This window comes from Narcine bancroftii, chromosome 4 (assembly GCF_036971445.1).
Source record: "Narcine bancroftii isolate sNarBan1 chromosome 4, sNarBan1.hap1, whole genome shotgun sequence".
Classification (NCBI taxonomy): Eukaryota; Metazoa; Chordata; class Chondrichthyes; order Torpediniformes; family Narcinidae; genus Narcine; species Narcine bancroftii.
The window spans coordinates 2,656,921-2,680,860 of record NC_091472.1 but is presented as its reverse complement, the minus strand read 5'-3'; the positions used below and the strand labels follow the sequence as shown (position 1 = coordinate 2,680,860).

At 47.2% G+C, this 23,940-nt stretch overlaps 1 protein-coding gene across 4 annotated transcripts; it reads right to left on the bottom strand.

Moving 5' to 3' along the window:
* Positions 1 to 6,002: 6,002 nt before the first annotated feature.
* Positions 6,003 to 23,933, bottom strand: nme6 (NME/NM23 nucleoside diphosphate kinase 6). 4 transcript variants are annotated; one of them, XM_069930646.1, is made up of 7 exons: positions 23,792 to 23,933; positions 21,414 to 21,516; positions 14,021 to 14,123; positions 12,246 to 12,285; positions 11,995 to 12,155; positions 7,303 to 7,419; positions 6,003 to 6,446 (listed from the first exon to the last, which is right to left on the bottom strand). In XM_069930646.1, exons 2-7 carry the CDS (start codon positions 21,504 to 21,506, stop codon positions 6,274 to 6,276), a joined length of 687 nt encoding a protein of 228 aa, XP_069786747.1. In that variant the 5' UTR covers positions 21,507 to 21,516; positions 23,792 to 23,933; the 3' UTR covers positions 6,003 to 6,273. The 4 variants fall into 4 exon arrangements, with proteins under 4 accessions (XP_069786747.1, XP_069786749.1, XP_069786748.1 ...); XM_069930648.1 differs by lacking the exon at positions 23,792 to 23,933 and adding an exon at positions 16,977 to 17,073 and having other exon boundaries at positions 21,414 to 21,496; XM_069930647.1 differs by lacking the exon at positions 7,303 to 7,419 and having other exon boundaries at positions 23,792 to 23,931.
* Positions 23,934 to 23,940: the final 7 nt, after the last annotated feature.

Here is a 23,940-nt window from a genome sequence, read left to right as displayed (position 1 = left end):
AAGCACACCAGTTGGTGGGATAGTTGGACCCTTAAGCAGAGGTGGATGGCAGATTTAGGGAGGTGGCGAAGGGGACTGTGTAAAGGGGCAATTGCTGATATGCCCAGACATTAGGCCACAGGGCTTGTCTCCACGCTGTCCGTTTCGACGAGGGCTGCGCTAGGTCCCGAACGTCTCTGTACCAAGCTGCATAGAACAAGCAGAGCTGAGATGACAGAGATTAATCAGTGCCACTGTTTACAATGTTGGTTTCGTGACTTCCAACAACACAAACGACCACGTGCAATCCTCCACAGGTCCCAAAGTCATCGTAGCCATGGGCACAAGAGAATGGACAGATAATTGGGGGTCACGATATTGTGGCAATTAGTGAGACCTGGCTACAAGAGGGGCAGGACTGGCAACTTAACGTTCCAGGATACATTTGTTTTAGATGTGATGGAGCAGGGGGTAAAAAAGGGGGAGGACTTGCTCTGCTTGTTAAGGAGGGCATAACTGCCGTGAGGTGGCAAGATGGTCTGGAGGGATCGTCCAGTGAGGCTGTTTGGGTGGAATTGAGGGGTGAAGGAGGCATGAGGGTGCTAATAGGGGTGTATTACAGACCACCAAATGGGTCAAGAAAACTAGAGGAACAAATGTGTAGAGAGATAACGTATATATGTGTGAGAATCATAAGGTAGTGATCATGGGAGATTTTAACTTCCCTCACATTGATTGGGATACCCATACAGTTAGAGGGCTGGATGGGCTAGAGTTCGTTAAATGTGTTCAAGATTGTTTTCTAAATCAATTAGTAGAAGAACCGACTCGGGACGGTGTAATACTGGATCTCCTGTTAGGGAATGAGCTAGGTCAGGTATCGGACATTAATGTTGGAGTTCCAATTGGGTCTAGTGATCATAATTCTGTTAGTTTTAAGGTAGTTTTAGGGAAGAGCAAAGAGGGGCCTAAAGTTGAGGTTCTGGATTGGAGAAGAGCAAATTTCGAAGGAATAAGAAGGGATTTGGGGAGTATTGAGTGAGACAGAATATTTTCAGGTGAGTGTGTAACTGAAAAATGGAGGATATTCAAAAAAGAAATTTTGCGGGTACAGAGTAGTTATGTCCCAGTGAGGATCAAAGGAAAGGCTGGAAGTCATAGGGAGGCTTGGTTTTCGAGGAATATTGGAAATTTGGTTAGGAGAAAAAGGGAGGTGTACAAGAGGTATAAAGAGCAGGGAGCTGAGAGTTTGAAGGAGGACTACAAGGAGTGTAGAAAGAATCTTAAGAAAGAAATTAGAAAGGCCAAAAAAAGGCACGAAGAGGCTTTGGCAGGCAGAGTAAAAATAAATCCAAAGGGTTTCTATAGGTACATTAAAAGTAAAAGATTAGTGAGGGATAAAATTGGACCCCTTGTAGATAGTGAGGGTAGGCTGAGTGAGAAGTCTGAGGAAATGGGGGAAATTTTGAATGATTTCTTTGCCTCGGTATTCACTAGGGAAAAAGATATTGAACCAGTTGAAGTAAAGAAAAATAGTGGGGAGGTCATGAAGCATATAAGGATAACCGAGAAGGTAGTGATGGCTGTGTTGAAAAAGATAAAGGTGGATAAATCTCCGGGACCGGACAAAATATTCCCAAGGACACTCAGGGAGGCTAGTGGACAGATAGTGGGGCCATTAATAGAGATATTTAGGATGTCACTGGTCACGGGGGAAGTGCCAAAGGATTGGAGGGTGGCACATATGGTTCCGCTGTTTAAGAATGTAAACCTGGGAATTATAGGCCCGTGAGTCTGACGTCTGTGGTGGGCAAGTTGATGGAAAGTGTTCTGAGGGATGGTATTTACAAATATTTGGAGGTACAGGGATTGATAGGGAGTAATCAGCATGGTTTTGTCAGGGGTAGATCATGCTTGACAAACCTGATTGAGTTTTTTGAGGGGGTTACAAAAAAGGTTGATGAAGGGAAAGCTGTGGATGTTGTCTATTTAGACTTTAGTAAAGCTTTTGACAAAGTTCCCCACAGGAGTTTAGGAGAAAAGGTGGAGGCATTAGGTATAAATAAGGAGGTAGTGAAATGGATTCAGCAGTGGTTGGATGGGAGGTGTCAGAGAGTAGTGGTAGAAAATTGTTTGTCCAATTGGAGGCCGGTGACTAGTGGAGTTCCTCAGGGTTCGGTCCTGGGTCCACTATTGTTTGTTATATATATTAACGATCTGGAAGAAGGGGTGGAGAGTTGGGTAAGCAAGTTTGCGGATGATACAAAGATTGGTGGTGTTGTGGACAGTGAGGAAGATTACCGTAGATTAAAAGGTGATTTAGGAAGGCTGGAGGTGTGGGCTGAGACATGGCTGATGGAATTTAATACAGATAAGTGTGAGGTGCTACATTTTGGAAAGGCAAATCTAAATAGGTCATATGCATTAAATGGTAGACAATTGTGGAGTGCAGAGCAACAAAGGGATTTAGGAGTGATGGTAAATAGTACCCTCAAGGCTGATACTCAGGGAGATGGTGTGGTGAAGAAGGCATTTGGAATGTTGGCCTTCATATATCGGAGTATTGAATTCAAGAGTAGGGAGGATATGATGAAATTGTACAAGGCATTGGTGAGGCCAAATTTGGAGTACTGTGTACAGTTTTGGTCACCCAATTATAGGAAAGATACAAAACGCAAAGGAGGAAAAACCCAACACCCAACCCCAACCAACCAATTTTCCCCTGCAACCGCTGCAACCGTGTCTGCCTGTCCCCCATCGGACTTGTCAGCCACAAACGAGCCTGCAGCTGACGTGGACATTTACCCCCTCCATAAATCTTTGTCCGCGAAGCCAAGCCAAAGGATAAATAAAATAGAGAGAGTGCAGAGAAGGTTCACGAGAATGTTGACAGTATTTCAAGGTTTGAGTTACAGGGAAAGGTTGTGCAGACTGGGGCTTTTTTCTCTGGAGCGTAGAAGATTGAGAGGGGACTTGATAGAGGTGTTTAAGATTTTAAAAGGGACAGACAGAGTAAATGTGGATAGGCTTTTTTAATTAAGAAAGGGGGAGATTCAAACTAGAGGACATGGTTTAAGATTGAAGGGGGAAAATTATAAGGGGAACATGAGGGGAAATTTCTTTACGCAGAGGGTGGTGGGGATGTGGAATGAGCTTCCGGCAGACGTGGTCGAGGCGGGATCATTAGTTACATTTAAGGAAAGACTGGATCGTTACATGGATAGGAGGGGACTAGAGGGGTATGGACCGGGTGCTGGTCAGTGGGACTAGGAGGGTGGGGATTTGCTACGGCATGGACTAGTAGGGCCGAACTGGCCTGTTCTGTGCTCTAAGTGGTTATATGGTTATATGATTGGGAATTAAAGTTACAAAAAGATAATTAGGGATGAGGTCAGGGCATTAGTGAGAGACGATACAAGATCTAAGGAGCAGAACGTTGAATCCATCTGGGTAGAGATTAAGATAGTAGAAGGAAAAAACCACAGGTGGGAGTTGTCTATCGCCCATCAAATAACAGTAGCACGGTGGCCCAGGCAATTAACCGGGAGAGAGCTGAGGCATGTAAGACTGGAACAGCAGTTGTCATGGGGGACTTTACCTTCCACGTAGATTTGGAAAATCAAGTTGTTTGAGGGATGACTTCATTAAATGCATCCGTGATAGCTTTTCTGAGCAGCACGTTAAGGAACCAACAAGGGAGAATGCTGTTTTAGATCTAGTATTGTGGAATGGGATAGATAAATTAACCATCTAAGTAGTTCGGGACCTTATTGGGAAAAGCGATCATGGTACGATTGAATTGATTGAGTTAGATCTAAAGCTAGTGTATTGTGCTTGAACAGGGGAGACGACAACAGGATGGCGGAGGAATTGGTCAGCGTGGACTGGGAGCACAGGCTCGTTGGCAGAACAGTGGAGGGCTTTCAAAGAGATTTTTCACAGTGCTCAACAAAAATATCTTCCCGTTAGAAATAAGGGCAATAAGAGAGGGAAGGGTCAGCCTTGGGTAACTAAGGAAATAAAAGAAAGAATATAATTAAAAGCTCATCTGTACAAAGGAGCCAAGAAGCAGAGGGAAACTGAAGGATCGGGAAAACTTTAAAAGGCAACAAGGGACATAAACAGGAAATAAGGGAAGGGAAATTAGCACAAAATATAAAAACAGAGAGCAAAAAGAGTTATATATAAAATGGAAGAGGGTGGCTGGAGTCAACATAGGACCCTTGGAAGATGAGAGAGGGAGATTGATATTGCAAAATGAGGAAATGGCTGAGGCATCGAACAGATATTGTGTCAGTCTTCATGGTGGAAGACACGTCCAACATGCCAAAGATTGGAGATAGGGATGCGAAGGGAGGTGAGGGCCTCAATAAAATAATTGTTACAAAAGAAACAGTGATGAGCAAACCAATGGGGCTGAAAGAGGACATATCCCCTGGTCCTGATGGGATGCACCCCAAGGTACTTAGGGAAATGACGGGAGTTATAGTTGATGTGTTGGTCATTTACCAAAATTCTCTGGATTTTGGGTAAGTCCCGGCAGATTGGAAGACAGCAAATGTCACGCCACTTTTGAAAAAGGGATGTAGGCAGGAGACGGGCAACTATCAGCCAGTTAGCTTAACACCTGAGGTCGGGGAAAATGCTTGAAGCTGTCATTAAGGATGAAATGCGAGACATTCAGAATGAAGGGGTTCCATCAGGCAGATGCAGCATGGATTCAGAAAGGGCAGGTCTTCTTTGAGAAACTTGCTGGAGTTCTTTAAGGATATAATGGGTGCAGTAGATAGAAGGGAACAGGTTGATGTTGGATATTTGGATTTCCATGTTTGATAAGGTGCCACACAAGAGATTATCAATAAGATCCAGATGGAGTCGGGGGAAGTATATTGACATGGATTGAGGATTGGTTCACTGACAGAAGGCAGAGAGTCGGGATCAATGGGTGTTTTTCTGATTGGTAGGCAGTGGGAAGTGGGGGGGCTGCAGGGGTCGGTGATGGGCCCGCAGATGTTCACCATTTACATCGAAGAGGGGACAGGGTGTAGTGTAGCCATTTTGTGGATGAGACTAAATTGAGTGGAAAAGCAAATTGTACAGAGGATGTGGAGAGGCTGCAGAAGGATCGAGTTAAGGGAGGTGAGTGGGCAAAGGTCTGGCAGGTGGAAAATGTTAGTAAATGCGAGGTCAACCACTTTGTAGGAAAAAGAGAGCAGATTATTATTTGTGAAAAATTGTAGCAGGTGCAATCGGGCAGGACTTGGGAGGGCTCATGCATGAATCACAAAAAGTTGAGTTCCAGGTAAAACAGGTTATTAAGAAGGCAAATGAAATGTTGGCCTTCATCACTAGAGGAGTTGGATTCAAGAGCAGGGAGGTCATGCTGCAACTGTACAAGGTCCTGGTGAGGCCGCACCTGGAGAACTGTGTACAGTTCTGGCCTCCAGACTTGAGGAAGGATGTACACGCCTTGGAGGCCGTTCAGAGGAGGTTCACCAGGTTGATCCCGGAGATGAGACCTATGAGGAGAGACTAAATTGCCTGGGATAATACTCCCTCGAATTCAGAAGAATGAGAGGAGATCTTATAGAAACATTTTAAATTATGAGAGGGATGGATAAGATAGAGGCAAGAAAACTGTTTTCACTGGTAGGTGAGACCAGAACTAGGGGACACAGCCTCAAGATTCAAGGGAGTATATTTAAGATGGAGATGAGGCAAAACTGTTTTTCCCAGAGAGCAGTGAATCTGTGGAATTCTCTGCCCAGGGAAGCAGCTAATGCAACTTCATTAAGCATATTTAAGGTTCAGTTTGATAGATTTTTTACATAAAAAAGGAATTAAGGGATATTGGAAAAGGCAGATGGGTGGAGTTGAGTCGATGATCAGATGGGCCATGATCACATTTGATGGTGTAGTAGGGCTCAACGGGCCAAATGGCCAACTCCTGCTCCTATTCCTTATGTTCTTATGAACTGAGGAATGTGGGTGGCTGGATTAACATGAAGCTGGGAATTCCCTCATTTAATAAAATACAAATATTTATTTCACCACCAAAAGGTATATATAAAAAAAATGTGATTACAGTTTGATCATCCCCTCATCGGTTCCTCAGCTCCTCGACCTGACCCCGGCCCCTACGCCGAACCCAGCCCTTCACCTCCTGACCCTGGCCCCTCACTCCTTGACATGGACCCTTCACCCCATGGCCACCAGTCCACCGTCTCTCCCTTCCCTATCCCCACCATCCCAGCCAGAGTCTGCCTCCTCCTTCCCACCCTGTCCAGTTGCCAGTCAGTGCCCCCGGACGAGCAGAGGCTGTGGGTCCCTGAGCAGGTGAACCTGCTGCTCAGGGTGGTAGTAGTAGTGTCCCTGACGATAGAGTTTCTCCTCTGAGCTCAGCCACCGCTGCTGTTGGAAATCTGGGAAGAAGAAGGAGATTTCTCTTGCAGCCGATTCAGGCGAGTCTGAAGTGGAGAGAGGTGAATACAATGTCAATAACAAGCCTCCAGTGAACATGACGGTTGCAGTGAGCACACAGGGTGGTGGGCTCAGGGACAGCTCCAAGGCCTGGCACCCTGCACCCCAGGGTCAATCAGAACCAAGATTACTCACCCTTCTTCACCTCCAGGAGAGGTTCCCTACAAGGCTGGATCTGAACGAGGCTGAGTACAAACTGCTGGGTGATCTCAGCAGAGAAGCCTGCCTCACAATGTGGACAGACGGTTAATGTTTGGGGTCAAGACCCTGTATCAGGACTGGGAGTGGAAAGGGGAGACAGGTCAGTTTCAGGAGGTGGGGGGTGGGGGAAGGCTGAGGGAATACAAGGTGAATCCAGGTGAGCAGTGATTGCCAGCTGGGGGAAGATGGTGGAGAGAGGCCTCATTCCCCACCTGACTCCATCTGCCTATCAATCTCTCCTCAGCTCAATCCACCTATCAGTTGCCAGTTCCTGCCTCGCACTTCCCTCTCAACTCTGTACACTGGCTATGTCCCCTTTATGCCCTCAAAGGTTCAGAAATTCTTTTTATTAGCCATAGAACATTACAGCAAAGAAACAGGCCCCTTTGGCCCTTCTAGTCCATGTCAACCATTTTATTTTCACCTAATCCTTCTGACCTGCACCCAGTCCATAGGCCTCCATACCTCTCCCATCCATGAAAGTGTCCAAATTCTTCTTAGATGTTAAAACTGAGCCCACATTCACTTCAGCTGGCAGCTCATTCTGCACTCCCACCACCCGTGTGTGAGGACGTTCCCCCTCATGTTCCCCCTAAACGTCCCCTTTCACCCTTAACCCATGTCCTCTGGTTTGGATCTCACCTTTTTCCATGGCTTGGCTTCGCGAATGAAGGTTAAGGAAGGGGCTGTTCACGTCTGCTGCAGGCTCGCGGGTAGCTGACAAGGCCAATGTGGAACAGACATGCCCGGCCTCAGCAGCTGCAAGGGAAATTCTGCTCTGAGTTGGGGGCCGCTGTGTCACGGTTCTTCCTCCGTCTCCTTTGGTCCTCGAGACCAGCCCTGCAAGCGTTCTCGGAGGAGGAGACAGATTGGGGAATGGTATGTCACGAGGCCATGCGATCAGAGGCTACAGCAGACCACTGGTGATGGTCAACGTGACAGACAGAGTCCTTGTACCTCTTTTTTCAAAGCCCCTCTGTCACAATGGCCAGTGGCGGGTTTGCCATACAGCACAATTTTAGGCAAGCGATGATCCACCACCCTATAGACGTGCCCTGCCCAGCAAGGCTGAGACTTCAACAGCACGGTCTCAATGCTGGTAACCTCTGCATGTTCAAGGACTTCAATGTTGTGATGAAGTCTCTCCAGTGGATGTTGAGTATACTGCAGAAGCAGTCTATCTACATTTACTCTCTATCCACCCCATAATTTTAAATAGAGCATGGATCTGTACATGGAACTACGATATTGTGGCTGTTACTGAAACTTGGTTGGAGGAAGGGCAGGACTGGCTTATGCAGGTTCCGGGGTTTAGATGTTTTAAAAGGAATAGGATGGGAGGTAGAAAAAGGGGTGGGGGAGTAGCATAACTGGTCAGGAATAATATCATAGCTATAGAAAAGGAGGACACTTCAGAGGGAGGGTCCACTGAGTCGGTGTGGGTGGAAGTCAGAAACAGGAAGGGAGCTGTTGTGGTGCTGGGAGTGGTCTATAGGCCCCCAAATAGCCCTGGGACACCGCGGAGCAGATCAGCAGGCAGATTTTGGAGTGGTGAAAGAAATACAGGGTTGTAGTGATGGGTGATTTCAACTTCCCTAATATTGACTGGTACCTCCTGACTGCAAGAGGGACAAATGGGGCCTGTATTTGTCGGGTGTGTTCAAGAAGGATTTCTGACACAGTATGTTGACTGGCTAATGAGAGGAAAGGCCGGACTGGATCTGGTTCTGAACCTGGTCAGGGGATGGACCTCTTGGTGGGGGAGCGTTTTGGAGACGGTGACCACAACTCCCTGAGCTTCAAACTAGCTATGGAAAAGGATAAAAACAGTCAAACAGGGAAAGTGTTTAACTGGAGAAAGACTACTTATGATGGGTTGGGACGAGGCAGGAACTAGCGAGAATAAATTGGAAACAGACGTTGCAGGGTGAAAGCACAGAGGTAATGTGGAGGAAGTTTAGAGATCACTTGTGCTGGGTTCAGGAGAGGTTTCTCCCACTGGGACGGGGAAAAGCAGGTAGGAGCCATTGTTGACGAAACAGGTCAGGCAACTTGTCAAGAGGAAAAAGGAAGCATATATTAGATATAGGAAGCAGGAAACAGGAAGGGCTCATGAGAAGTATGTGGCAGCCAGGAAGGAACTTAAGAAAAGACTTAGGAGAGCACGAGGGGGGCTTGAGAAGGCCTTGGCATATAGGATTAAGGAGAACTCCAAGGCGTTCTATGCGTATGTGAAGAGCAGAAGGATGATGAGAATGAAGGTGGGGCCACTAAAGGTTAAAGGGGACAACGTGTGCATGGAGGCAGAGAGGGTTGGGGAGATCCTAAATGAATACATTGCATCACAAGAGAAAAGGACCTGGATCAGGGGGAGGTCAAAATAGAATAGGCCTGTGTGCTGGACAATGTTGAGATTAAGGAAGTGGAAGTATTAGATCTTCTTAAAAACATCAAGATTGAAAAGTCCGCTGGGCTGGACGCGATTTACCCCAGTTGCTGAAGGAAATGAGAGAAAGGAGAGCTAGGGCAGTAGCTATGATCTTTGAATCCTCTTTAGCTGCAGGGGAGGTGCCAGGGGATTGGAGAATGACAAATGTAGTCTCCTTGTTTAAAAAAGGTAACAGGAAGAACCCTGGGAATTATAGACCAATGAGTCTTACGTCAGTGGTGTGTAAACTATATGAGAGGGTTCATAAGGATAGAATCTATGAGTATTTGGAGAAGTCCAGTCTACTCAAGGATACCCAGCGGGGCTTTGCGAAGGGAAGGCTGTGTCTCACGAGCCTAATTGAGTTTTTTGAGGAGGTAACAAAAGAAATTGATGGGGGTCGGGCGGTAGATGTGGTCAAATGGATTTCAGCAAGACATTTCACAAGGATCCCCAGAAAGTCGAGGCAAGGGATCAATGGAACCTTGGCTGTGTGGATACAAAATTGGCTTGCAGGAAGAAATCAGAGCTTAGTAGTGGAAGGATTCTGCCTGGAGGGGCCACAAGGATCTGTTCTGGGACCCCCTGCTCTTTGTGATTTTTATAAATGACCTGGATGAAGAGGCGGAAGGATGGGTCAGGAAGTTTGTGGATGAATCGAAGGTTGGAGGAGTTATGGATGGAGTTGAAGGTTGTCGAAGGTTAAAAGAGGATATAGACAGGATGCGGGGTCGGGCAGAAAAGTGGCAGATGGATAAGTGTGAGGTGATTCACTTTGGAAGGACAAACCAGAAGGCTGAGAACAGGATTAATGTTGGTTACTTAAGAGTGTGGATGAACAGATGGCCCTAGGGGTCCAAATCCATACATTCCTCAAGGTCGCTGCACAGGTTTAAAGGATGGTTAAGAAGGCCTATGGGACGCTGGGCTTCATTAATAGGAGGATTGAGCTCAGGAGTAGAGAGGACATGCTACAATTCTACAAATCTCTGGTGAGACCACACTTGAAGTATTGTGTTCAGTTCTGGTCACCTCATTATAGGAAGAATGTAGAAGCTGTGGAGAGGGGGCAGAGGGGATTTACCAGGATGTTGTCTACAAGATTATTAGAGGGATTGATAGGGTGGACACCCAATCCCTGTTTCCCAGGGCAGGATCAGCAAACACCAGAGGACGCGTGTACAAAGTGAAGGGATGGTTGTTTAGGGGGGGACGTCAGGGGTGTTTTTTTACCTAGAGAATTGTGGGGGCCTGGAATGCCTTGTCAGGGATGGGGGTGGAGGCTGGAACATTGGGGGCATTTAAGAGACTCTTATGCACACAGATGAAAGAGAAATAGAGGGTTATGGAGTAGGGTGTGTTTAGAATGTATGGGCTGGCAAAACATCGAGGGCTTAAGGGCCTGTACTGTGCTGTATTGCTCTATGTTCTACCTCTTTCAAATCTCCCCTCATTCTTCTACGCCCCAGGGAATAAAGTCCTAACCTGTTCATCCTTTCTTTCCCTGTATCTCAGTTCCTCAAGTCCAGACAACATCCTAGTAAATCTTCTCTGCACTCTTACAATCTTATTGATCTCTTTCCTGTAGTTCGGTGACCAAAACTACACACAATTCTTCAAATTTGGCCTCACCAATGTCTTATACAACTTTACCAATTACATCACAACTCCTGTATTCAATACTTTGATTTATGAAGGCCAATATGCCAGAACCTCTCTTTTAAACCCTATCTGTGACCCCAATTTCAGGGAATTATGTATCTGTATTCCCAGATCCCTCTATTCTACCGCACTCCTCAGTGCCCGACTATTGTAATAATACATTCTAAATGTAATATACATAAGAAATAGGTGCAGGAGTGTGATCGATGTGAATAAGTTTACATAAGTTTACCTAAGTTTACATAAGCTGATAAGTTTACATGATATACTCAAGTTTTATCTACCGAAAGGCAAACCAAAAGTCACCATGGGCATTACCCAGCACTCCCACAGCCTCTGCAGCCACACGGACTACTGTTTGATCCATCGGCAACCGAGCTCCAGATGTGAACCTCCGGCATGATTGGGAAGACTTCAGCGCCCAAGGCCCTGAAGGAACCCTCCTTACCCTCCGCTCTCCCTTGGATCCCAGCTCCAATATCAGGTTCCCATGAGCCAGTCTCCAGCAGCCCGAGTGGGTCCCCCAACCACAAGTCGCCCGAGCCTGTGCGAAACTCTCAGCCGCTGAGCCCCTCACTGTCTGCTGCTGTCTTCACAGTCCTGTTGGGTTGTCTCCTCTGCTTCTTTGTCTCGACGGGGGTGGGGATATTCTCCCTCCTTCTGGTGGTCTGCCAGGGTCTGCAAACCCATGTGGTTGATGACCCCAGCAGGGCACCAGAAATAGGAACCTGCACATGCGTTGCCATTTCAGTCCCAATACAGGGTCTCAACTCAAAACATTGACACCATCCCTTCACCCCTCCCCCTCCTGCAGATTCCAGCCTCTGCTTGTATGACAAGAATGAGAGAAATATTTGGGCAGAACATGGATGGGTGGGCTCTAGTCCCAGTGCAGATCAGTGGGTCAAGACAGAATGGTTAGGCACAGACGAGAAAAACCGAAGGATCTGTTTCTGTGCTGCAGTGCTCTATTGTTCTTCAATTTAGACGTACAGCACAGCAACAGGCCATTTCAGCCCATGAATCCGTGCTGCTCAATTACCCCCAATTGACCTACAACCCCTGGTACGTTTCAAATGGTGGGAGGAAACCGGAGCACCCAGGGAAAACCCATGCAGACACGGGGATAACGTAAAACTCCTCAAAGACAGCAGGGGATACGAACCCCGGGCCCGATCGCTGGCGCCGTTACAGCGTTGTGCTAACTGTACTGCCCCAATGACTCCCATACTTGGGTTCCTCACCTGAGCCGTGCGTGGTGTTCCTAGTATCGGTCAAGCCCAGTTCCCCACGGATCGAGAGCGGGGCAGAGTAGCGGGCGCGGAATACCCTGGTGGGCCCCATCAGCTGCCGCCAGTGGGTTATGGCGTCTTCATGAGCCAGAATGTATGCTCTCATGGGTCCACTGGCCAGCACCACGGAGATGAAACACAGAGGTTAAAGGGGTTGGAAGATGGGAATCCTGGATATTGACTGCAATGACGATAAAACTCACCTGGCCATGAACTGAACCACTCGCTGGTAGAAGAATTTGTCTGTAAACAGTGAAAAAACATTTTCCCATCAGCATTCAGTTTGTCTCCAAAGTCTCCAAACTTCCACAGGGTGGACCATGGAGAGCATTCTGACTGGTTGCATCGCTGCCTGCCACAGGACAGGATAAGGTTACAGAGGGTTAACTCGGCCTGTGCCATCACGGTCACCAAACTCCACTCCAAGAGGACATCTACAAGAGACGGTACCTCGAGAAAGCAGCCTCTATCCTCAAGGACCCCACCACCCGGGCCCTGCCCTCTTCACTCTGCTACCATCAGGAAAAAGGTATAGGAGCCTGAAGATGAGCCCTCAGCGGCACGAGGACCGCTTCTTCCCCTCCGCCATCAGATTCCCGAATAGACAATGACCACAGACACTTCCTTTGCGCTAATTATTTTTTTAATGTAATTTATAGAAATTTTTCACCTGTAACACAAAACAACAAATTTCATGATTCATGTTCATGATAATAAATCCTGATTCCTCTTGAAATGTTGATTTTTATTTAATTAAAATTAATTACAGCCTCCCCAACTTATGACCTATGCAACTGAAAAAAACTATAAATTTTAAAAAATAAGAAAAATATGTAAATACAGTATAAAAAATTACGCTTGTTCGTATATGGACCAGTGCTAATGGCTGCATACGTACAATCATACTGTCAGATGGTATTCCTGGGATTGTGTACATCACAACATCTCTCTCAATTCTCAGGATAAAAGAATAAAAGAATGCTAAACAGGTATAGCGGGCTGTCGGGAGAGCGCGGGGTTGTGGGATCGGTGTGCGGACTGATAGCGGGCTGTCGGGAGAGCGCGGGGTTGTGGGATCGGTGTGTGGACTGATAGCGGGCTGTCGGGAGAGCGCGGGGTTGTGGGATCGGTGTGCGGACTGATAGCGGGCTGTCGGGAGAGCGCGGGGTTGTGGGATCGGTGTGCGGACTGATAGCGGGCTGACGGGAGAGCAAGGGGCAGTAGGATCAGTGTGGGGACTGATAACGGGGCTGTGGGGAGAGCTGAGGGCAGTGGGATCAGTGTGGGGACTGATAAAGCTGTGGGGAGAGAGCGGGGCAGTGGGATCAGTGTGGGGTCTGATAGTGTGGAGTCTACATGCCATGCTAACTTACGTCCATTTTGAGATATGGCTGGTCGGTCAGAACGGAATTCAGACGTATGTCAGGGAATGGCTGTAAATTTTTTAATTATCCATCGCGAGACAAACCTTTCAATACAATTTCCCAATCTACTTCAGTCAACATAGTCCCCAAGTGTAAAGTGGGATTTGCATTAAAACTCACTGTGAACAATTCCTCTTTTCCCCACGGATGCTGCCTGACCCCCAGCCTTTTGCTCCACATTCCAGCATCAGCTGGTCTTTGCTTTTTATAAAATTTACACATACAGCACAGTAACAGGCCATTTCGGCCCATGAGTCTGGACTGCCCAATTTACACCCAATTAACCTAGACCCCTAGTACGTTTCAAACGGTGGGAGGAAACCGGAGCCCTCAGGGAAAACCCAAGCAGGCACGGGGAGAACGTACAAAATCCTTGCAGACAGTGCAGGATGCAAACACTGTTCCGATCGTTGGCACCATAATAGCGTTGCGTTAACCACTACGTCAAATGTGTCACCTTAAACCTCAATCACCCAGGTACCTCATTCTGGGCACAATACCCCTCTGCACAACATTACAAATTCTGTCACACCTGCAGGGAGGTGGACACATACCTGAGTGCTCTGCATAAAATCTTCGCGACTCCTCCTGACTCCACTTCAAGTATTTGCGCATCAAGATAATGAAGTTATTGTCCAGTATCCTCTGATGGACAGCCTGTAATTAACAGATGATGTGAGGCAAGGAGGAGCCACAGGTTTTGCCAGAGCACCATATGATACAGGAAAAATAGGCCATCCCCGATGCATTTTCCCACTCAACCCCCACTGCCTGGCCTTCTCCCCATAACCTTTGGTGCCCAGGCTAATCAAGAACCTGTCAATCTCTGCCTTAAATACACCCAATAACCCGGCCTCCGCAACCAGCTGCGGCAACAAATTCCACAGAATCACCATCTTCTGGCTGAAGAAATTCCTCCGCATCTCTGTTCTAAGCGGACGCGCTTCAATCCTGAAGTTGTGCCCTCTTGTCCTAGACTCTCCCTCCATGGGAAACAACGCTTCTCCATCTACTCTGTCCACACCTTTCAACATTCAAAGTGTTTCAATGGGATCCCCCTTCATTCTCCTAAATTTCAACGAGTCCAGGCCAAGAGTTCCTCATATGATAATCCTTTCATTCCCAGAAACATCCAATAAGGAGCACTGAGCCCATGGAGACACTGCCCAGAGTTACACACCCACTGGCCAGGGTTACACACCCAGCACCCAGAGTTAGACACCTGCTGCCCAGGGTTACTAACCACTACATTAACCTTGCCACCCAGTTGTAGTTTCTATTCAAACTATAAAAAAATTTGGATTAACTTCTTTTGCACTGAGGGTAGGTGAGATACAAACTAGAGGACATGGGTTAAGGATGAAAGGGGAAAGGTTTAGGGGGAATTTCTTCACATTGAGAGTGGTGGGAGTGTAGAAAAAGCTGCCAGCTGAGGTAGTGAATGCGGGTTAAATTTTAATATTTAAGAAGAATTTAGACATATGTATGGATGGAGGAGTATGGAGGGCTGTGAACTGGGTGCAGGTCAGTGGAACTAGGCAGAATAATAGTTCGGCACAGACTAGAAGGGCTGAAGGGCCTGCTTCTGTGCTGTAATGTTCTATGTGGACATAACAGGCAAGTTCAGATTTCATTGTCCATCCCTGTTTGCCTACAGCCACCAGACAAGTCCATAGACAGGACGCAGGGTTGGGTGGAAAAGTGGCAGATGGATTTCAATCTGGGTAAGTATGAGGAGATGCATTTTGGAAGGACAAACCAGAAGGCTGAGTCCAGGGTTAATGATCGGTTACTTAACATTGTGGAGAAACAGAGGGCCCTTGGGATTCAAATCCATACATTCCTCAAGGTCACCATGCAGGTTGATAGGTTAGTTAAGAAGGCCTATGGGACACTGGACTTCATTAATAGGGGGACTGAGTTCAAGAGTCGAGAGGTCACATTGCATCTCTCCAAATCTCTGGTGAGACCACACTTGAAGTATTGTGTTCAGTTCTGGTCACCTCATTATAGGAAGGATGTGGAAGCTGTGGAGCGGGGGGGACAGAGGAGATTTACCAGGATGTGCCTGGATTGGGAAATAAGTCTTTGAGGCAAGGTTAGCAGAGCTGGGACTTTTCACTTTGGGGCATAGAAGGATGAGAGGAGACTTAATGGAGGTCTACAAGATTCTGAGAGGTATCAATAGGGCAGAAATAGCAAACACCAGAGGATGTGTGTACAAAGTGAAGGGAGGGAAGTTTAGGGGAGATGGCAGGGGTTCTGATTTTTAAAACACAGAGAGTTGTGGGTGCCTGGAATACCTTGCCAGGGACGGTGGTGGAGGCTGAAACATGAGACACTTAAGAGATTCTTAGACAGACACATGGATGGAAGAAAAATAGAGGGTTATGGGGTAGGGAGGGTTTAGAACTTTTTTAAGGAATATATGGGTCGGCACAACTTCGAGGGCTGAAGGGCCTGTACTGTTCTGCAGTGTTCCTGTTTTCTAATAGTTTGGGTCAGAGTAGAAGGGCTGAAGGGCCAGTTTCTGTGCTGTGACGTTCTATGGTCCCAACAGGAGCAGGTTATTCTGTACCACAAGCTGTTCCACTTTTACATTCAGTATGTTGGATTGTGGATGTAACTGGCAATTTCAGACTTCATTGCCCACCCCTAAATTGCCTGAATCAACTAGACAAGGCTACGATTTTCCAGACAAGTCTCCCTGCTGCATTTGCAGACCTTCTGGTGAATGCTCTCCCAGTGTTATCAGGGAGGGAGTTCCAGGGTGCAGACCAAGCAGTCCTGTATGAATAGTTTCCATGGCGTGTGATGGGAGTGTCCCCTCCGCCTGTTAGTGTGTAAAGTCTCTCGACAAAGCTTGCTGGGGTTAGCTTTGAAAACTCATGATGCCCACAACCTCATGGGGATTGACTTCCCTCCCAAAATGCCCCCTGATTTTACTTCTCAGGCTAGTTCTCTTGCGCACACCGAACATATAGGACCTTCCACCAGAGACAACGGTTTGCTTTCTAAATGCTCTACAACTGTTCCATTGATCTACTACGCAGATGAATACCTTAAACCTTCCAGCATGAACGGTACAGTGGATACAGGCCCTTCTGCCCATCACGTGCATACTGACTGTAACACCCATGCGCACTAATCCCATTTACTTGCATTAGGCCTGTCACCCTCACCCTCTCTCCAAATGCTGCAGTTGTCCACCTCCTCTGCCACATGCCCATCCTGATGAAGTTAACATCCAAACAATTATTGTATATTACAAGATGCATGAGTTGTTCATTATTAATTAGCTGGTGCTAGTCTGTGTTGGTCTGTGCTAGGCTGAAGTGGCTGCAAAATTCTTTAAAGAGAATGATGAAACAAAATACCCGATTAAATGTACAAAAGTGTTAAATTATATTTAAAGTAGATGTTGCTTTTTTGCAAGAAACACATTTAACGGATAGGAAACATCCAAAATTAAAAAGAGATTGGGTAGATCAAGTTATTTATTCTTCTTACAATTCCAAAGCGCGAGGGGGAATGTCTTCACACAGAGAGTGGTGGGAGTGTGAAACGAGCTGCCATCTGAAGTGGTGAATGGGGGCTCTTGTTCAATCTTGAAGAAAAATTTGGACAGGTACATGGATGGGAGGGGTATGGAAGGATTTTATTTTTTATTTATTTTGAGACATCGAGATCAGTAAAAGGTCACTGCAGCCCACAAGCCAATGCCGCACAATTACCCCCAATTAACCTACAACCCCTGGTACATTTTGAACGGTGGGAGGAAACCGGAGCCCCCAGGGAAAACCCACGCAGAAACAGATGAGAACATACAAACTCCTTACCGAGAGCCCTGGATTCGAGCCCCAGGTCCAGTCGCTGGCGCTGTAATGGTGTTGCACTAATTGCTACGCCAAACGTGACGCCCCATATGATCCAAGCACAGGTTAATGGAACTAAGTAATAGTTGGACGAGGTCCAGAGGGGCCGAAGTGCCTGCTTCTGTGCTGTAGTGTTCTACGGTTCTACTGCTCCAACCTACTTCCTGCCGTATGTCGACCACTACTTTCCAAACCGCTCCAACTGCAGTGTGATCAAGGTTCGGCACAGCAGTAACATGACATGCCTGCTCTTATACTCACATGAATTTGCTTCAGCCACATTGGTCATGTTTATCAGTCTGAAAGATTTTGTTCTTTCCAATATGATCTTTAATTTCAGTTTTTAAAAGGACGGTCAAAAGGATGAACAAGAACCAGATTCTATTTTTGAAGAGAATTGTGCTGGGGAGGGCGGGAGGGTGGGGTGCGGTTTGACTAGACCAGGGGTGTCAAACTCAAATTCACGGAGGGCCAAAATTAAAAACTTGGACTAAGTCGAGGGCCGAACTAAATATTTATTGAAAATTTTCAACAACATCTGCATGTTTTCTCTTCTTTCAAATTATGTAATGTTAAACTTTTTCTTATTAAAATAAATGTTTAATAATAGTTTTGGATAAACTCTTTCCAGAAGCATTAACAAATGAGAAATAAAATATTCAATAAATAATATTTCTCTATAGAGGATTTGTCAAATGTTGCTCGTGTGCTGTCGAATAGTAAAATCTGAGAATGTGGGAGAATAACATGATTCCTGAAACAATCAAATGGGTGACTGATTGTGGGCATGAACTCTAGCAGGGTTATTTGCCATGCCCTTTTCCATTGGTACAGATATCCTTTGACTTACACACTTTTCAAGTTTTATGCCTAATGAGCTTGTATCCAGGTGCAGGACCATTTTTAACCAGGAATATATTGATCACTGTGACATGAAACTATTGGAAGATCGTTTTATCCTGAGATTAAAGTTCATAATCCTTACTCAGGCCTGTGTGCGGGAGGGCGGGGTTTGCGGACGATCGGGTTGGACAACGACAGTGCGGGGGCATCGGCTCTCGCTGCAGGGCGGCATCTTGGCGGATCAGCGGCCCCGTCACCATGAGTCGCGGGTCGGCCTGCGGCAGGGAGGGGGAGTGGGCAATGGTCCTGGGGAGGTTAGGCCCGAGGCCTCCGGTTCCAGGCGCTGGGAAGCGGCCTTGGCTTCCCCTGACATCGGCCAGGCCGTGCTGCGGTGGGGGGGCGGGCGGGGGGACACGACAGTGCGGGGGCATCGGCTCTCGCTGCAGGGCGGCATCTCGGGGGATCAGCGGCCCCGTCTCCGTGAGTCGCGGATCAGCCTGCGGCAGGGAGGGGGAGTGGGCAACGGTCCTGGCGAGGTCAAGCCCGAGGCCTTCGGTTCCGGGCGCTGGGAAGCGGCCTTGGCTTCCCCTGACACCGGCCAGGCCCCAAAACCAGAGTCCACGGTGAGACCCTGCAACGTAAACAGAGGAGGTGGGGGCGATTAGCGGGTTGACGCCAATGCATTCTGGGATTTGTAGTATTACTGGCGCGGCGGCCAGCGGGCCACCTCTAATACATTTTTGAAATGATCTTGCGGGCCAAATATAATTATATGGCCCGCGGGCCAGAGTTTGACATGTGTGGACTAGACCGTCATCTGCAGATCCGAACCTGGCTTGGACTGGGTGTTAAGGCAAATTATTTGCTTTGGGAAGCCAGAGTTTGAGCTCAATCAACCAATTCGATGTTCTTGGACTCTGCGGCAGATCTCCGATTGCTGGGGTTTCCAGTTTGACTGTTATGTACTGTGCTCCAGAAATTTAATTAATGTTTTATTTGCAGCACAATGGAAACCGATTGCGGCCATGCTGCCCAATTACCCCCAAATTAACCTGCAGCCCCGTATGTGTGGGAGATGTACAGATGCAACAAGGTGGCCCCTACCTTTGGAACATGGCTCACATAGAAACAAACCAACTATCTAGGAAAGTATTTGAGTTCTGGTTAATTCCTAACTCTGAAACCCAATCGTGTGTGAAAAGAAATCCTCTTGCAGATTTTATGCTGAGTTTTTGACTGTGCCAGTGAAACTTCCAGCAAGGACCTTACGAAATCTGTTTTCCACTTTCATGCTTTGGGCAACATCCTTACCCAAGAACAAACAGTAACCACAATCTCAGGACTGCTCCTTGTGCCATGAGCTAGTGAACCAAGAAATAGGACACAGTGCAACTGAACACGTGGCTAAGCAACGGGTACAGGACAGAGGGCTTCAGGTACACGGATCAGTGGGTGATCTTCCACAGCAGGTGGGACTTCTACAAGGACAAGCACGGTAGAACAGAAGGATCTGGGATAACAGACGGATCCAGGAAAGCTTTTGACATATTGGCCTTCATAAATCAAATTATTTAGTACACAAATTGGGGTATTTAGACCAGTGGTTCTCAATCTTTTTCCTTCCACTCGCATTCCACCTTAAGTAATCCCTAAGCCATCGGTGCTCTGTGATGAGTAAGGGATTGCTTAAGGTGGGATGTGGGTTGGAGGGGAAGGTTGAGAATCACTGCTCTCGACCCAATTGTTACTGAAATATTTTGCTGGAGAAAAATTGTCATGGGTCCATTTCCTTTGGAGTTCTGAAACCATGCACATAACGAGTCAATGAGGGACGATTAAAACAGTGGTTTTCAAACTTTTTCTTTCTACCCACATGCCACCTCAAGTAATCCCTACTAATCAGAGAGCACCAATGGCATAGGGATTACTTAAAATGGTTTGTGAGTGGAAAGAAAAAGGTTAAGAACTATTGATTTAGACATTTATTTCAACATAAAACCATAGAACATTAAAGCACAGAAACAGGCCCATTCTAGCCTGTGCCAAACGACTTTTCTTGCCTCGTCCCACTGACCTGCATCTAGTCCATTGCCCTCCATACCCTCCCATCCAGTACAGTAACAGGCCCTAATGGCCACCAGCCTATGCCATCCAATTACACATACAACCTCCGGTACGTTCCGAACGGTGGGAGGAAACCAGAGCCCCTGTGGAAAACACACACACACAGGGAGAACATACAAACTCCTACAGACAGAGCGGAATTCGAACCCAAGTGTCAATATCTGGCGCTGTAATGGTGTTGCACTAACCGCTACGCCCAAAGTTATGGTCAAATTTGACAAGATATTGGTGAGGTCATATTTGGAGTATTGTGAGCAGTTTTGGTCACCTAACTACAGGAAAGATATCAATAAGAGGATTTATAAGGTGTTGGTCATCGACGAAAGGATGTGCTGGCATTGAAAAGGGTCCAGAGGTTTACGAGAATGAGTGGGTGAATGTGCGAGGAGCATTTGATGGCTCTGGTCTTATACTCATTGGAATTTGGAAGGATGGGGGGGGGGTGGGATTCTCATCTAAATCAAACAAATATTTAAAGGGCTAGTTAGAGCAGATGTGGAGAAGATGTTTCCAGTACTGAGAGAGTCTGAACGAGAGGGCACAGCCTCAGAATAAAAGTTCAACCCTTTAGACCAGAAATTAGTGGAATTGTTTTCTGCCGGAGGGTGGTGAATGTATGGAATTTATAGCCTCGGACCACTGTGGTGGCCAAGTCATTGTGCAGGGTTTGATAGGTTCTTGATATATTTTCAATTTAAACTTACATTTTCAAAATTTAGACATACATCACAGGAACAGACCCTTCCAGCCCACCAGTGCCGCTGAAAGACACCAATTGATCTACAATCCCCGGTTTGTTTCGAATGGTGGGAGGAAACCGGAGGCCCCCGGTGAAAACCCATGCAGACAAAGGGAGAATGTACCAACTCCTTACAGAGAGCGCGGGATTTGAACCCAGGTTTGCTGGCGCTGTAGTAGCCCTGAACTGTGTCGTCCAATTTAGGGGGTCAAAGGATATAGGAAGAAGGCAGGAAAATGGAATTGTGGGAAAAATACATCAACCACGATTGGAATGGCAGAACAGTCTCGATGAGCCAAATGGCCCAATTCTGGACCGACATTTTATGATCTTAGAAGACCCATGCTGTAATCCGAAGGTCCCTACCTGCAGAATTAACGGATGTGCCACGGCGTCAGGTTTGATCAGAGCCAGTGTGAGCTGCAGTAATGACTTGGAGTGAAGGCCGTGTCTTTGCATCCTCTCCCTGCTGAACATGTAGTCACCTGGTTAATGTAAAAACTCAGAGAACACAAGATACAAGAGCAGAAGGAGGCCAATCAGCCCATCAGATCAGCTCTGCCATTTCAGCATGAACTCATCCCCACTCCCTGGCCTTCTCTCCGTAACTCTCGATGCCCAGACTAATCAAATGTCTGTCAATTTCTGTCTTAAATACACCCAACTACCTCCTTTCCACAGCCACCTGTGGCAGCAAGTTCCACAGACACGTGACCCTCTGCATTTCTATTTTAAATTGACACCCTTTCATCCTTCAATGGTGACCTCTTGTCCTAGACTCCCCTACCATGGGAAACAGCATTACCACATCAACTCTGTCCAGGCCTTTCAGCATTTGAAATGTCTCTCTGAGGTTCCCCCCTCATCCTTCTGTACCCCAAGTCCAGTCCAAGAGCCAAAAATCGTTCCTCACATATTAACTCTTTCATTCCTGGTATCGTTCCAGTAAATCTTCGCTGAACTCTCTCCAATGCTAGCACATCCTTTCTCAAATAAGGTGCCCAAAGCTGTTCAGAGTTCTTCAAGCGAGGTCTCACCGGTGCCCAAGAGTCACAGCATGGGCAGCACAGTTAGAGCAAAGCTGTTACAAGACCAGGGTTCGGGTAAGGACTTTATACCTTCTCCCCGTGTCTGCGTGGGTTTTCCCTGGGGGCTCTGGTTTCCTCCCACTGTTTGAAATATACTGGGGATGTAGGTTAACTGGGTGTAAATTGGCGGCATGGGCTCGTGGGCCGAAATGGTCCAAGGTACTGTACGTCAAAATTTTTAAAATATATAAAATGATTAAATCCCTGCTCTTTTGTATGCTTTTCATCTAGAAATGTACGAGGAATGGAGATACTGATGCTGATGGCTGACCCCTGGTACACGGGATGAGGTACGAGAGTTTATTGTCACCTGTACATGGCAATCAATCAACTCTCATATCACCTCATACACAAGCACAATGTACAGGTACACTGAAATTCTCACCTGCTGCCACACTGGTGCACAATACACTCCATCGCTGATCTGAATTAAGTTACCAAACTATGCCACAGGACAGTAAGGATTAAACATAAAAGGACCGATAAATATTCACAATTGTAGTTTGCGCAAAAAGTGATGTTTTAGTATTCGTCAGTATGGACAGATCATTTGGTGGTGCCGGAGTAGTTTTTGGTTAGTGTGGTACAGGGAGGTGCAACACCACGATAGCTGCTAGAAAATAAAGCTGCTCTTGAACCTAAAGATGCAGGGCAATGGTTCTGAACCTGGTTTTCCACTCACATAATGTGGTGATATGACCACCAGCTGACTGCAGGGGGGCGATCTCTGTACCTGCAGGAGACCACCTAAGGGGCAGACTCCACTTGCTCGGCTGTCAATCAGCCGACCTGAATATGGACCTGAGCCAGTCACACGGGGGCCACCAAGGCATGAACTGGTTTTCAGACTTTCACTGGAATAAAGCTTGTTGTACAGTCTTTTGAGTTTTGTGTTTGCCTGCTGCTACCTTACCGCACCGCACATACCACCTTAAATACTCCCTTACTAACCAGAGCACCTCTTAGTGAAGGATTGCTTAAGGGCATTTTGTGGTGGCATGCCACTAGGCAGACAAACTGGCCCCGCTTGTAATCCACGTGGCTGGCCAAAATGGCACCATCGGGGGTTTCCCCTTCTTCTCAGCTGGGGGATCACGTGACGCCCGGGAGACATCAGCCCCCTCGCGGTTCTCAGCCAGGTCCGCTGGGAGTACAAGTCCAGCCCAGAAGCCTGCAATTAATCAGTTCTGCTCACTGAGCTTAACCTGTCTGGTTGTGTATGTTCTTTCAGTAGAAAACCCAACACCCAACCTCAACCAACCAATTTTCCCTTGCAACCGCTGCAACCGTGTCTGCCTGTCCCGCATCGGACTTGTCAGCCACAAACGAGCCTGCAGCTGACATGGACTTTACCCCTCCATAAATCTTTATCCGCGAAGCCAAGCCAAGCCAAAGAGAAAGAGAAGAGTAGCTGCCACTACAATTGGCGCTGGTTCAGCGCTATAGCCATCAAGCTGCCCGAATTCTGGGTTCAGGAGCCGGAGATCTGGTTCGGCCACGCGGAGGCTCAATTTCACCTTCGCCAGATTTCATCCGACATGACCAAATTCTACCATGTGGTCGCTGCCCTGGACCAGGCCACCGCAAACGCATGCTGCACCTTGTTCAGCACCCACCCGCCGAAGACAAATAAGAGTCCATCAAGCGAGTCCTCACCAAATCCCTCGGACTATCCAGGGGCCAGCGTGCCACTCAGATGGTACACCTCGACACCCTGGGGGACACGTCCCCGATGGAGCTGATGGACGAGATGCTCACGCTCATGGATGATCACACCAACTGCTCACTTTTAGAGCACATCTTCA